The following is a 15,879-nucleotide window of genomic DNA, read 5'->3' on the forward strand; positions in this document are numbered from 1 at the left end:
CCATAGTCATCCACTTGGAACTCACTTGTCTTCACAAATGCTTCCAAAATGCTATTTTAAATGAATTTTCTAGTCTTTTATGTCTTCTATCTCTTCATTTCCCATCTTGTTTATATTCAGTTCTGATGTTTTACCAAGACACAAACACAGAAGACAGATCAAAAATGCCCTCCCTCAGTACTTGCGAACAAAACAGTCTTGCAAGAGATTAATTTCCAAGAATTAGATTTTCAAAATGAGGTTTATCAAAAATATTCATCACACCACAAATTTTTTAATGAACAGTCCCAACAGGTCATCTAATAAGGTCACCTGAATAAGGAAGAAAAGTCCCAAATTTTTGTCTAGAAAGTCATCTCCTAAAGCTTTCATGAAGACTGACAGACAGAGCATCTGCTCAGCAGCACCATAAATTGTGCCTTGAATGTTCCCATCCCTTCTCACACAATTTACAGTTACTGCAGTGTGACAAAAAGAAAAAAAATAGCCACTTCCGTCAGAAATTAACAAAGCTGGCAAAGACAGACCACGAGGCTAAAGTAAGAGGTTTTGTAGAGAGAATGTGGCTGACTTAATGCAATTTCTGAATTTTTCTAGAACAGAGGTGTTCACAGATTTTGCAAAGGAACAAAACTGCAAGACGGATGAGATGACAGAGCTACTTAAACAGAAAGTAAGCAAAGTACAGCCTATGTAGTGGTGCTCACATGAAGCACTGGTTATTTTTTGCAGTAACTAAGGTACCAGTGGGAAATACAAAAAAAGCAAAGTTATTGAAAATAAACAACAAGATAAAAAATTCTGAGACAGCAAACCTGGAATGTATTTACTGAGAACCAGGAACTGCATACATTAAAGGAAGAATGTCCCTATTTTCCTGAGAGGAGAAAAGCAAAGGAATCAGTCTTTCTACTGCTACAATGCCAACAGAAGACAGTAGCAAGTCAGGTGTCTGCTGCTTACCTACTTTTCTACCAGGTGAGGTACAGTTCCAAACGCAATCAGGTTGGAACGCAAACAGCAAAATACTCAAGGTATAAAAGGGCTTCTTTTCTCTTTTTCCCCTTCCCACTGCTTTTAAAGGGCAGCTGTTGCTAGCATTCAGTGCTATTAAAGGTCAAAACCAGCACCAGTTTTCAATGTTCTGACAAACACGCATCAGTAGAGGGCACCAAAAAGCAAAACAAGTTACCTTATCTTTAAAGAGCTTAGTAAAAGAGGAATCTATCCACTCCCATGCGAAGCTGAAGAGTAAAAAATATTAAAACCATCCTGTTAAATCACAGACGTCATCAAGTTCTGCCCACAGCAGAATTTAAATATTCTGTATTAGATAATTTAACTTGACATAAATTCTTATATAGAAAAGGAAACCACAAGTTCTACCTCCATATGAACTGATTAATTCAAGCCTGTATCTTCCACAAGTTTTAAGAATCACTCTTCCACAGGCGAAACAACTTTCTGACTAAAATTAGGAAAAAAGAAGTTCTGTATCTTTCCTCTACCCTTATTTCCACCTTTCCCATCCTTCTGAAGCAAGGTGGGGATGGTAAAACAACACAAAGACTACCTGAGAACTTTGTAACTCAAAGACCTGCTCTGTACAAATTCTCATTAGATCCCCAGCAATTCAGACCTTGTAGTCTCTACAAACAAACACGTATGACATATTTGACTTATGACAACACCAGTTTCATAGTACAAGACTACAATTCAACAGCAGGTAGATCTGAAGAAGTAACTTCCCTCCCTCACCACACAAATTTTATATTTTAGGAAGATGTTACATAAAAACCATCACAACTCTTAAAGACTTTTTTTAGCAAAAAGTTGAAAAAATAACTTGACTTCCTCAACAGTCCACTTTAAATCATAAAAATTATCTCTTATTATAATGTCAGTAAGCCATATTAGAAAAACATATTTAGAACAGCTGATACATAAACTTGACAAATCACAGCAGTAACTGATTCAACTAATGTAAGCTTCTGAGCCAAATCCCTTGTACTTCAGAAGACAATTATATACTGTTACTTCAACACCAGCGTAGGTACAAAGCAAGGCCTTAACAACATGCAACTTCAATTCACTATTTATTATACTTTGGTTAATTATAAAAACCCCACTAAGTGAACCAGATAAGAATCAAATGAAGTTCAACCTACTCTGTGTCCATGAGATAACAAAGTAAGATTCACAAAGGAGATCACGAAATCTTTACTTTTTAAGACCCTTTTAATTACATACAATTTTTCACAATTGACACTTTTCACAAGTAGTATAACTCCAAGTAACAATTCCCTGAGAACTTTCTTTACACGTTACTCTATGTATGCATATAATTCATTTTTGCCCAGAGATTTGGTGAGTAAGGAAGATCAAAAACATTATGAACTATCACTAGCCATGAAACCTGCCACAAAACCTATCTGCTCTTCCATCTCAGACTTAATAGTCTAATGCCTGCACCTTCCTTTCTCTTACTTCACACATTAGTATCCAAAAGGAGTTTTTTCTTCTCTCAGAGCAATGAGTCTCTAATACCACAGCCACAATACCCCTTTGAAGGTAAGAAAGGTAATGTAATATAATGCTGCAAAGCAGTTAAGGAGTCTGTTGGGTCAGCAGACAGCAAGATCCCCAGGATGTGGATAAATAGCATAAATTTCGCAAATGAAACCAAAGCAGTTGCTTCAGTGAATTAAATTTAAGAACAAGGACATCATCAGCAACACCGAATTAAATTGTAATGTAATTCAGTACTTGAATATGGAAGACTTCTATTAATCCTGTTCATCTTACCATTCCACTTGCCACTCTACATGTGAAGAACTTATCAGAAAATGCAGGTCTGCTTCAAATACCACCCTCAAAAATCTCTTTCAAAATGCAAATACTATAATTCAAAAACATCATCATGACTTCCAGTTCAATGAACTTCTGTGTAAATAATAACTCAGCTACATTCTCTAAACAGTTACAATTTGAAATGGGTGTCCCCTCTTCAGATCTCAATGCACTGGACGTTTCAAAACACACTTCGTAAGGATAAAAGATGTAATTTTACAGTTCAAGCATAAAAAAAAGAAATCCCGTTTGTGCTCTTTAGGAATTAAGTCACGTGCACTAAAAAATACCAAATGCCCTAACAGTTATGCTTGCTAAATCGGTGTTTCCTTAAACAGTTGTTCTTTCGACTAATTTAAGGGGATTACAGACACCTAGAGACGTCATTTTACTATACGGATGGGAGGGCGTTCAGTGCTTCAGAAACACTTGCTACCGCCTTGCACATTAACCTGCCTCTCCTGAAGACAGCACACAGCAATTCAGTCCAGGAAAGCCTGATAATTTTCAGGTTCCAGTTCTGCCTTTTGCCAAAACAGATAAAGCAGCTTTAACAACGTCAACTACATCCCCTTCCCCAGCTCTCGTCCACCTCGCGGGCGGCCCACGTGGAAGGAGCTCGGGCTCCCCGTCGGCCCAGGCCACACGGCCTCCTTCGCCCTCTACCTGTACGGGGGGCGGCCGGCGCCGTCGGGACATCGCGCCTTCCCCTGCCCGGCTGACGAGTCGCGGGCACCGGGCGGCGCGGCCCCGCCCCCCGCCGCTCCCCGCACCGGTACCTGCGGCCCCGCCGCGGCTCCCGCGGGGCTGCCCCGCCTCAACCTCGGGGCCGCCGCGGCCACCCCGGGCCGGGCCCGACCCTTCCGCCAGCGCTTCCGGGAGCGCGGCCCCCGCCCCCCGGGCTGGTGACATCATTCCCCGCTGGCCGATGACGTCACACCACGCCCGGCGCGAGGCGTTCTTTGTCTGCGCCCGGCTGCGGCCGCGGGCCCAACGCGCCTGCGCGCCGCGGTGACGGCGCGCGCCCCCCCCCCCCCCCCCCCCCCCCCGGCCCCGTTTTAGTTTCGGTTTCACAGGATCGAGAGGGGAGAGCGCCGGGAGAGACCTCCGAGATCAGCCTGGGGCCGATCTTCATCTTGTCACCCAGACCGTGGCACTGGGTGTCACAACCGCTGAAGAAATCCTTCCTCACGTCCAGCCCGAGGCCTTGAGCTTGAGGCCACGTCCTCTGGTTCTGTCGATTGAGGAGACCGACCCTCACCTGGCTCTAACCCCCTTTGGAGAGTCACTGGATAAACAGGATTTGCTGACGGTGCCACACGGGTACCGGCTCGGGATGCAGCCCTGATCAGCAAAGGCAGCAAACGGAGCCTCACTGAACTGATTTACTCGAGCTGTTCCCCTCAAATAAGATACTACCGCCTTACTTTTCACCTTTCCAACCTCCCTGCACTCTCTACCTCAGCGTAATTAAAAGTTTTTTCCCAACTCTAAACCAGGAAAACAAACATCTGCTGTAGGTATAAAGAACTAAGGTTCTAAAGGAGATGACTCACTAGGCATGAAAGTGGTTGAAAATTGGTAAATGACATCCTTGCAGCTGCCAAAAGTGAAATGAAAAAGGCATAAAGCTGCTCAATAAACACAGACAGAATGAACTGGGACTACGAGTGTGTGGGCATGCAGATGTGACAACAATACACGACATGAAGAATAAATCTGACCTGTCCTAATTGGACAAGAAAAATTTTCCAGTTTTGAAATTGGAGGGGACAAAAGAAATTCCTCTTGATATTCCCATTTTTCTATGTACTGCCCCTCACACATACCCCACAAGAGTTGCATGTGGGCCTATATAATACATCATGTACAAATAAATGTGATGGGTCCTTCAAATACCTGAATTCGTTAATCACTTTTTGTTCATCATGTGAATTTCGTAGGCTTATGCTACCAGATGCTGCACCATCCAAAGTGGAACAGAAGGCTGATAATTTTTACTTTAGGATTAGAACTTAAAAATGCTTCCCTTCTTGTGAAAACATCTTTTTAATGAGTTGACAGGCCTCTGTATTACAGACTGAGTACATGACGTCCATGACAGTTTCGTTAAGACAGGCAAATGAGAGGAAGTCCACAGAAGCACAGAATTGCTAGGGTTAGAAGGGACCTCTGGAGATCATCCTATCCAATTCCCCTCTCAAGGCAGGGTGACCTCGAGCAGGTGACACAAAATGTGTGTGGAAGATGTACCACCTATAGCTGGGAAATTTAAAGGTTAGAAATAGTAAAATAAATTATGTAGCTATGTATTTCAGTCATAAGTATCAAAAAGAAAAAAAAATCTTTACATACTGTGAAAGTAAAATAAATTACAATAAGCTAAAAAGGAGAAAAGCAAAGTATAATTACCAACCCCTTAGTACTAGAAAAAAAAATTCCAGGGGATTTTTTCCCAGAAATTTCCCTGGAAAAAATTCCAATGATTTTTTTTTTTTTGGTCATTACTACTAGGTGGCCAATCTGGTTTTTAACTGTATGGAATAGGTAACTTGATGAGATCTGTGAAAAGGGATGTTGCAAGAGTAGTTAAGGGTTGTATCTTTGGACTTTCTTTTCAAGATGAGTCAGCATTCTTTAACAGAAGCACACCACTGGTGAAACAACCACTCAAGGGACAAAAAAGTATTTTAAAAGCTAAATAAACTTGGTATGATTGAAAGCCTGTGCAGGATGATATACTTGCAGAGTATAAAGAGATATATTTCTAACCCTAGTAGGAATCCACTGCTTGAGCATTAAAGTGATATACTAAGGAATACCAGTTCCTTCTTACAAGTATCTTTCCCTAAATGCTGTGCTCAATAAAGAGACTTATTCAGTTTTTATTTAATATTTCTACTTTAAAGCAAAAATCAAAGAAATTAAAAACATGAAAAAACAGTGCCCTGACTCATGCCCTGAGGTTTAAAAGCTCACACCACCAAAGTAACAATTATTTTTAAATAAATTTTAATTCTATTCACTTTACTACACCAAATAAAATGGGAAATGTATTTTATACCTATGCTATATTAGATTTCTCTGTAATACAAGAAGCACTGCTTTTGATGCTACAAAATTAGACAAGTTCACTTAATGCAGTGAGTCCACACATGAAAAATCTTACACTTTGGTTTTTTGCTGATGTCACTGAACATGAATTCAAGATTCTCATGTGCCAAGTCAACAAAATCAAGTAATTGGACTGGAAGCCTGGGAATTGTTTTCATTAAGATTGCAACATTCCTTTAGCATGTGTGGTGTGGAACTTTTCTCATGCTGTTGTACAGAAAATGACATCTGGGCCTGTGGAGAAACTGCTGTAAAATATATGTGGATTGCCAGTCAAATACTAACCTTTCCATTTCTTCTAAAATGCAAAAACCAGTTCTGCACAATCAGGCAAAAAGTAGTAAATTACTTTGCTGAAATATGCCTGTTGACTAATCAAAGGTATGTCAAACTATTTTAAATGCAAAAGGTATGTCAAACTATTTTAAATGCATGCTTTTCATAAAGTTTCCAGAATGAATATGAAAAGGCCCAACAACTAATAAATTTGTAGGTAAATCTATTAAATCCAGCATTTACTATCATTTAAATTATATTCATACCAAAATGAACAGGCGGTATCTCTCAGTAATAGCAGAATAAATCAGAACCTGATTTTCAAAGTAGTTCACAGTGGAAACTGTGACCAAAACTAACACAAGAATAGAGGCATATGTGAATACAAGCAAGGAGTGAGAGGGGATTGCAACTGTACCCTAGCACAGGCTACTTTAAGGAAGCATTACTTATGATTTAAAAAAAGTCTATCCATATACACAAATCCTTTGGAAAAAAACCAACAAACCCCAATCAGTGGGCATACAGAGGGCAGTGGCCAAAAGCTCAGAGTCCCAATGGAGATCAGTGACAAGTTATGTCCCACAGGGATCTGTATCAGGACCAGTGTTATTCAATACTTTTATTAGTGAAACTGATGAAAGGATCGAGTGCACCCTGATCAAATTTAGGGATGACACCAAGCTGATGTGGTTGACACTCCTGAAGGACAGGATGCCATCCAGAGTGACCTGGACAAGAGGACGGTTCATTGTTTTTCCAAACAAGTGACTATTTTAATCAAGGAATAAACTAGAATTTCCTACAAAATCCATGTCAGACAGCTTCATGTATTCTTACAGAAAAATCAAAACCCTTACCAAATAAACCTGACACCTGAGGGAAAAACGTGTCTCTTAAACAGACCCAAAACCACATTCTTTCTGCTTTTTATACTAATTCTACTTAACTAAAATTTACAGTTGGAAGTTCTTTCTCAATTGGTGCAGAATCAACCCTAAGGATTCTGTTTTCTTCCACCATCTCTAAATATGCAAAAAATAACATTTGGCCTAATTCCTCTATTAATATGGAGGCAGGTGGTGTGACAAACAACCACTCTCCTGAAATTTATACCAGGCAAGCTGCTACACCCTTTCCTACTCCCCTGCCCCCAAACCAGTGAAGCACCTAACAAACAGATTTTCCAACAAGATTTAAACAAGTTTTAATTGCCTTGATATGAAATAAAACTAAGGAAAGGCAATCAGTATAACACAAGAAATGGTATTCCATGTAATGACTCACAAAAGGAAAATGGTTAGGTTGGTGCACTAGGATGGCTCTAAAATGAAATTTCCCCTACCCATTCCTCATCCAAGAATCTTCAGTGCAGAGTATACAAGGCCCAAAAAACAAAGCACTAAATACTGTGGAATATAGCTAACCAGATTATCAAGTGGAAATTTAAAATAATGTTAGCCATGCTCTAGATAGCATGTTTGATCAGTATCTGTAGGATGAACCAGTAACCAAATCTAGGGTGGTACCTAAAAATAAAATTAAACTTAAACACTAAACCATACAAAAAAAAAAAAACCTCAAAAAAAAACCCAACCAAAAACCTACCAAAAAAAACAACCCAACAAGAAACAAATACACACACACTAAATAAAAAAAATTTAAAAAAAACAAACAAAACCCTGAACAAACAAACAAACCCCTAAAACACCCACAAACAAAACAAAGAAACAAACAAAACACTCCCTATAAAACTAGAGGAAGGAGAGTGAGAGAAAAAAAAGATAGTAAGGCAGTAGAACAGAAAAAGAAGCTCTTTCTGAAAACAACTCTACCTCTAGGATAAGCTGAAACAACTATAAAATTAACTTCTTCCAGAGTTTCAAAGCACAACTGTTAGTGTACTTATTAAGGCAGCACCCCACAGGTTGCATTTCATTTCCCAAGAAAAATGATTTAGAATTTGACCAATACCCACCACTTCCCAGACATGTCAAGCCCAGAAGTTAGTTTACTATGACATGTCATATGTGCATACAATGTAAGACACATTACATATTGAACTAAAGTTGATCAATTTGCAGACAATAAAGCTTAAGGTAAAACCATCAACAGCCAGTCTCACAAGGAGTTCAATGTCAAAACTACTCTTTTCTGCATGCTACAATTACAGTAGTGATCCAAGTATCACTGAACATTTAATACACAGTACTCTACTGACCCGCAAGCAAACTAATCTGCAAATATGCCAAAAAAAGGGTTAGGGAAACACATGCACACGACTAGACAGGCTGCTATTTTGAAGATGCACGACAGAACAAGAAGTCCTAACATGTAAAAGCTTCAATTCCCAATTCAAAAACAGAAAAATAAGGCTACTGTGAAAAAAAAAAAAGTCAAAAAAATGCTTTGAACACTTAGCTAGACTCTAACCTCTAAAGTCAGAAGAAACAAGACATCCTACCTTATCTAGAAATTGGCAAAGCCATTGCTGTTATTTATTAACTGAGGGTGTCAATATGGCAAAGGAATACAAGCAAAAATAAAAATACAGTACACTAAAGACAAATTTCTCATTAACTGTCTAAAAGATTATCATTGTAAGATATATTTTTTTTTTCTCCAGACAGAGACAGTTGAAAAAGTAACTCTGAAAGCTGACTGCTATATCTGCAAAACAATACATGTTTGTTTAGTAAAAACAATATATAAAAACCCTGCAATGCATATTCATCTTGTGAATGAAACATTCACATAAATCTCACCTTGTCACTGTCATCAGTACAAATGTGATCTTGATGGATTGTGTGGCATTGAAACGCTGTACCAATACTACCTGGAAAACAAGGAGGGAAGGGAGAAAAAAAAATAACTAAAATGAAAACCCAAATTCTGTGAACACTAAAAATAAAGGTAAATTTAGCAAACTTTCTTTTCTCAAGATTTAGTTGCCAAACAGCAACAAACAGCAAGTTTGATAACAGAACAAGCATCAGAGAGACATTTTATAAGTGTGCCAATGTCTTCACATATTTTTTTTAAGAATTTTAAACAGAATTAAATTATAGCTAGTTCATCAATCCAAAACAAACAAATGTACTGAAGTACATATGGGCATATAAAAACAAAGAGAAGCTACGCAATTCAAGTTCATATACTGTACTACAGAACATTTTCAGCACCCTGGGTAACCACAAACCAGCAGCCTCATTCCAGCAATACATTAAGACTAAAAGAGGAAAATTACAAGGTCAAAATTTTAATTTTCTTGTAGTGGAATTTCTGCCTGCTTAATGTTTCTATACAAGTTTCTTTAAGCCTAGGAACAAAAGGGACAGTACACCCCTACAAAGGCTTACCCCAGTCCTGAGACTTCTGTCCAAAGAATGTATGAAAATATTTTACAAAGCTTCTTTCTGACTTACCACTTCAGAAAAAATATTATTTTGCAATAGGAGTCATTGTACTGGCTTGAACAACAGTAACGCATGATCATACTGTGTATTTTTTGTAGGAAGAGAAGGCAAAGAAGAAATCACTATACAGTTGAAGTTTCACGGTGAAAAGGGGAAAAAAGAACTAGTTTTAAACTGTTTGAAATATGCAGTGCTCCCCTCCCACTTGATTTAGGCTTAAGCAAACTCCAAGTGTTTCACTATAAGCACTCCACATGTTTACTTGAACTGGAATCAGTTCAAGCTCAAAAGCAAGCTACAAAACTTAGGAGAACACAGTGTTAAAGGTAAAGCTTGATAACTTTCTGACCATTACACCAGAGGCAGAATTGATGTAAAACACAACCTTTTGAATTGGTCTAAAATAAGGAAATAGGCAACAAAAAATAGGTAAATTCAGCCAAATTACAAAAAATACACATAAACTTGTTTCAGGCATCCACACATGTGGATAATGAAAAGAATTTCAAAAGGTTAAATTCCTAAGACTTACTCCCTAACAAAATTCATGAATGTGGACCTTGCATTACAGGCTATATTATGTACTTTACAGATAGGCTTTTCACAAACCGTGATCACATGCACCATCACGACAATAAGCTGACTTTGTTCTAGCTATAACAGATACCAGCAGAAGCAACATAGCTCCAGTAGCAGAGCTTCCAGTTAGTTAATGCAACATAATACACCAGGGCAGCTCATCAGTTTTCATGATGCTATACCTTAAATTCTAACAATATCCACATTACCAAAAAAAAAATTCTAGCTTGGGTTTTATCTACATATTTCAGTCAAACTCAACTGTTTTGCAGTTAGCAGAGAACCTGCTAAGCAGCCAATCTGTTCTGCAGTTAGCAGAGAATATGTCAGTGTTTTCCTTTAAATTCTTTTTTTTCCTCTTAACAGGATTTCATGGCCTTTATGACATATTTGTTTCATTTGCAGTCAACTAATACCCTACAGTACAATAACAAGATATAAGACACAATCCTTAACTGAGAGAAGTGAAGGCATTACACACATCCTGGCTGCTTTGCACCAGGGAGCTGGCTGACCTCACCAACAGCCTCACCAAAAGCTGCCTTTGGAAAAGGGTTTACATCAAAGACAGCATTGAGTACAGTCCCTGGAATGGGCCAGCAGAGGTAACAGATCTGAAGACACTGACAGAGCAGACTACCAGCTAAAGGCTCTGCTTCATGACAGTGCAATCTATAATGTTGAGTTCAATGATCAGGAAAGTCCTGTAGGACTTCTCTGATCTTAAAAATATTTTTTACATTTATACACATAAAATATAAAAGCAGTTTTTAATAACTGAGTTATGTTTTTAAAGCATTGTCTTTCTGACAGATTGCACTGAGACAAACCTGAAGACAGGTTAATCACATTTCACCTACCTGCAAGGAAGATCAGAGTCAGAATCTCAAAAGATGACCTCAGCAGCTCTCTAGTCTGTGCCAAAGACTTTTCAATTGTTGTTTAACCGTTAAAGATGCCCGAGGACTGAAAGGAACAAAAGCCAATTTGCATTGCACCAGCTGCAGGGAGTAAATACAAACTCAGTTCAACTGCCTTCATATGCCCAAATTGACAGGAATTTCAGACCAACTGAAGACCAACTGCACTCCAGGGCTAGCTTACCCTAGGGCTACTACAATCAAAGCTTTAATTCTGACTGAAGAATTATCTCTGCAAAGCTGACTGAGAGTGGGGAAAATGCCATGAAGACTCCTACAAGGAGCAGAACACAGCACATAGGCCACTGCCCACAGCACCTTCCCAAATGCATTTCCTTGCTACTGTGTTCAGGAGATGCAACTGTGAGGTCTAATGCCCATCATTTTCTCAAGCCTAATCCTCTCTCCCACAAAGCAATTTCCATGCTGTGCAAGTAACAGGGCACTTTGTAACAGCTGGTTTTCTCACTCACAGCTTCCAATACATAGGTGACAAAAGAGTAGCCTCAATTTATGCTGAGACACCACTAAAACACAGCAGGCATACGTGAAACATCAGATCAGGTATCCCTTCACCATTACCAGTATCAGACAGGGTAGAGAGTAATGCGCGTCAATTGATGCACTATGTGTGTGTGTATATATATATATATATGACCTCTTTAAACACAGTTAAATTCTTTTGCATACCCTTCTTCAAATAAAGTGAGACACCAGCTTAATATTATGACTTGCACTCCAGGAAAAATATCCATTCTTTTGGAACAGGTGAGAAAGAAAGACTGCTACACCTCCCAGTTACCTTGGGAAGGGGCTATTTTTTTTTCTAGACCCTCACATTAAACTGAACAGCAATCTTCAGAATTTCATGGATTCTGTCTAACTTCTGCATTGTAATAAAGAGAATCAGTATCAGGTTTGAAAGGCCAGTGTCATGCTTGCCAATTTAAACCATCCAAACACACACAATGCTGGTCCAAGGGAAAAAGAGGTGTGAATTCAAATCTTTTAATTCAGAAACTTCAGAGCTACTGGAAGTATCTCACTGCTTAAGTGAATGATGCTGATTAATACATTCACTGACTCTCCAGCACCAGTCTCATAGGAAATACCTATACTATTAAACCTACTTTATCTAGAGGGAATCTATTCAGTCTTACTAACTTGCATCAATCAGACAAGTTCTGGGCTGTTTGATTTGCAGACTAGAGTTTGGAAAGTAAGAAATACATGGAAACAAAGTCTCAATTGGATCAACCTTAGACTCTTAATTAACTCCTCCCTTTAAAAAACCTGTGAGTTGAACGGCATATATCTGGTGAGATATAGCCATAGATGGCTAGTCTATTTGAAAAGATACAAGGAAGAGAGATTAAGTTATCTGTGATCTTCCTCAACTTCCAACAAAATAGTGCAAACCACTCCTGCAGATTATTATAATGTACTAGTCAACAATGTTCCTGTACCTGTGGCATATTATTTAGATTTTAGAGGCACCTTCTAAATCAAGAACCTTTCAAACTGCAGTGAAGAACTTACTCAATGGGGTAAACAGAATACTTTGCTGTTACGACAGAAAAGTTAGAGGTGAGTTCAATAAAAGATACAGCTACTCAGGTTGGTCAAGTAAGAACAAGGCTGCAAATTAAGTATATAATACTTAAACTTTTTTCTCGATGTGTGCAAATCTGACCACAAAGAAGAAACATGATACATTTATGCTAGCTGCATAGAATTCATACTAGGATCATACTAGGATTGCCATTCTTCTCTTCTTCCTTCCACTCCTTCTTTTATAAACTCCAACAAATTGAAATTCCCATGGATTTTCATCCACTTAAGTTGATGAAAGAATTTATTACACTCTAGGAAGAGCTAATATTTTCAGTTGCATGGTATGGGACACAACACTGATAATTTAAAGCAACTCCTCAGCATAGAGTATACCTATCTGAGGCATTGTGATAAAACTCTGGAACACATTCTAGCCAGGAAGCAGCCTAAAGCCACTAAAGCAGAAAAAAAAAGGTTAAATGCCTTCTGAACTTCTCTCCTTCCTTTCCGCCTGCTTCTTCTACTTGTCAAGAAATCCATGTTTTTGTCAAACTGTAACCAGCATAGGTTTGCTGGTATTTTCTGAGTTCTGGTGTCCCCTTCCATATCCTGACCGAGTCAACCTTACTGGTTTCCCCACCGTAATGCTCAGCCAAGGAGTGCTGTCCTTAATTCCACACACCCAGTGAAAACTTAAGATATCTAGTAATCATCAGGAAGCACGGTAACACTCTGCAAGAAAAGCTCTCTCAGCTTTTCTTTTTTTCTGCAGCTACCAGAGAAACACACAGCATGCTTACTAACCAGCAAGAAAATGGGATGAAAATGACAAAACTGAGAGTTCAAAACAAAATCTGGGCCTACATTAATTGCATATAAATTAAGTGTATCTTCCAGTCTGACTGTATGACACCTCCAAGACACTTCTAGAGAAAAGGAGAGCAACCTAAAGGGTTCTTTATATTTTAAAAGTCTTGAAATCTGACATATTTTAACAATATCAGAGATTAAAAAAAGAACAGACAAATTTACTTTAGTACAGCAAAAAGCCTGAATATGAGGCAGGCCTCAGCTTCATAAACAAAACTCATCTAAAAATCAGAACTGAAGAAAACTCATCTATAAATCAAAACTGAAGAAAGATCTTTTTACCTTAAGTTTCTGCTGTGTCTCTACAAGACTGCATAAACACTTTTACTTCAAGGAACATCTAATTTAAATTTACAGGTACAAACTGGACAGCTTACTCCAGGAACTGTCCACAAAATGGCCCTTATAGCAGCCATCTGAATATAACCCCATCCAGATACTGTTTATCTTAGTGTTGAAAATTTTATATTATTTGGAAGTAGGTATCAGTAGCTTGAATTGTTAGGATGCAAGCTGAACTTTATCTGAACTATAAGGCTATGTTGTGTAAGTCAAAGAGGTATTACAGTAAAACCTGGAGCTAAAAATCTGAACATTAATAATAGTTAGGAAAGAGAAACCTAGCAACTTAAATATTATTTTTAAATAAATAGTTAGAGTAGACAACCCACAGATTGTGGTTTATGAACTGTAACAACCATATTTCAACATGGACCATAAAACCAACAGAAACTCCCACCAAAACCAACCTAAGACCTAAGGTGTGAAGATGACCACAAGGCAACTTTGGTAACAATGAATCAATGAAGCGCAAGACCCGAGACCTTAACATTGCTATTTGTCCAGACTGTCACACAAGAGATGCAATAAACCTACCTAATGGAGATGAAAACAAAACTCATCTAAATTTCTTTAACACTATGCTTACGAACACACTTATAATAAGGGCCCCCTCACCTCATACAGGAAAGTACTGTGGCCTAGCAGTTGCCTTCTTCCTTCTCCACTAACTTTAGCAGCTACATGTTTTTTTAGTGAAGAATGAGGATAACTACACTTCAGATGGCCTGGTAACCCACAGAGTCAACCAGATGGTTTCATCCCCTCCACAGCAGTCTGGGACAAGGAGAGAGGCCACTGCTTTGGCAGCCACCCAACCTAATCTTGCAAGGTCTAAATTCTGAAAATATTTGCATATTTTAAAGCTAAACACATACCTGCAAAAAAAATGAGTCACTTTCACACGATAAAGTGTCTGAAGGATTCAAATCACCAGCAACTTGCTTCCCCACGTACCCTACATCTCGAGTATCAAGTACATCAAAAGATTTCTTCCTGAATTAATAGTGCAGCATTACCAAAGACTCAATAACCATGAAGTATTCTAAAATTTGAGGTTTCATATCTTTACAGTGCACATACAAAAGCAAGGAATGTTTTCCATAGGTTTATTGACAGCAGTGCTTTGCTCTGGGGATCATTTTCTCCTGCTCATTCAAGGAGCTGTTCAGCAAGAAATCATCTGGTGAAAAAATTTACAGCATCAATAAACCTTAAAAATCAGCTTAATGTAGAAATACTACTACACCCATAAACACAGTACCAATATTTTACTGGTGCTCTTAACACTCAAAATGTCAAGACACGAACTGTATCTGAAGAGGCTACACAGCCAAGCATCAACAAAATGTTAGCAAGGTGTTAAGTCTGGTCCCCAGTAGAAAGTCACAATTGGAGAAAAGAACGATATAAGTACAGTAAAAGTACTGTTTGTGTCAGATAAGCTATTTAGACCATTCCCCATCTGGTACCTTTGTATCCTCCTATTTCTGATGAACTGAGTTCATAAAAATCACACTATTTCCAGATGTCTCATGCAAGTGTCAAACATGAAAGACTGACAATAAATCAGGACCAGGAAATCATTTAAGAACTTTACAACCAAAAAACCTGCATCAGATGACAGTTCAAGTCCACTGAGCAAATTCACTGCTCATTCATTAGGGTACAAGCTAATTTCAAAGAATCATAGAGCCATTTGGATTTTAAGGAACCTTTAAATACCATCTAGTCTAGCTATCATTAGACCAGGTTGCTCAAAACACTGTTCAGCCTGCCTTTAATACTTTTTGTGGTGGAATTTCTACAACTTCTCCACAAAATCCACATGAGGGCAACCAGCTCCAGTGTTTCTCCACCCTCACTGTTAAAACTTTCTTCCTTCTATCCTCCTTATATTCCGAAATCTACCTTCTTTCCATATAAAACCCCAAAGACCACAGAGCTGGATGCGGTACTAT

The 15,879-nt window shown here is 38.5% G+C and overlaps 1 protein-coding gene across 4 annotated transcripts in view; it reads right to left on the reverse strand.

The window, feature by feature from the left end:
- Positions 1-15,879, reverse strand: part of RNF38 (ring finger protein 38) — a 105,142-nt gene that overhangs the window by 44,054 nt on the left and 45,209 nt on the right. The window contains exons 1-2 of one of the 4 annotated variants that reach the window (XM_054518007.1): positions 11,092-11,146; positions 9,006-9,072 (exon numbers count right to left, since the gene is read on the reverse strand). Coding sequence is in view for 2 of the 4 variants with exons in the window: in XM_036403311.2 (XP_036259204.2) it covers positions 9,006-9,076 (71 nt within the window). In the remaining 2 variants the exon portion in view is untranslated. Of the gene's footprint in view, positions 1-3,516; positions 3,550-3,629; positions 3,713-9,005; positions 9,077-11,091; positions 11,147-15,879 lie in introns of those variants that run through there. The other 3 variants (XM_036403311.2, XM_036403315.2, XM_036403313.2) reach the window with 3 other exon arrangements.

The sequence above is a fragment of the Molothrus ater genome, chromosome Z, assembly GCF_012460135.2.
Source record: "Molothrus ater isolate BHLD 08-10-18 breed brown headed cowbird chromosome Z, BPBGC_Mater_1.1, whole genome shotgun sequence".
NCBI classification, from domain to species: domain Eukaryota; kingdom Metazoa; phylum Chordata; class Aves; order Passeriformes; family Icteridae; genus Molothrus; species Molothrus ater.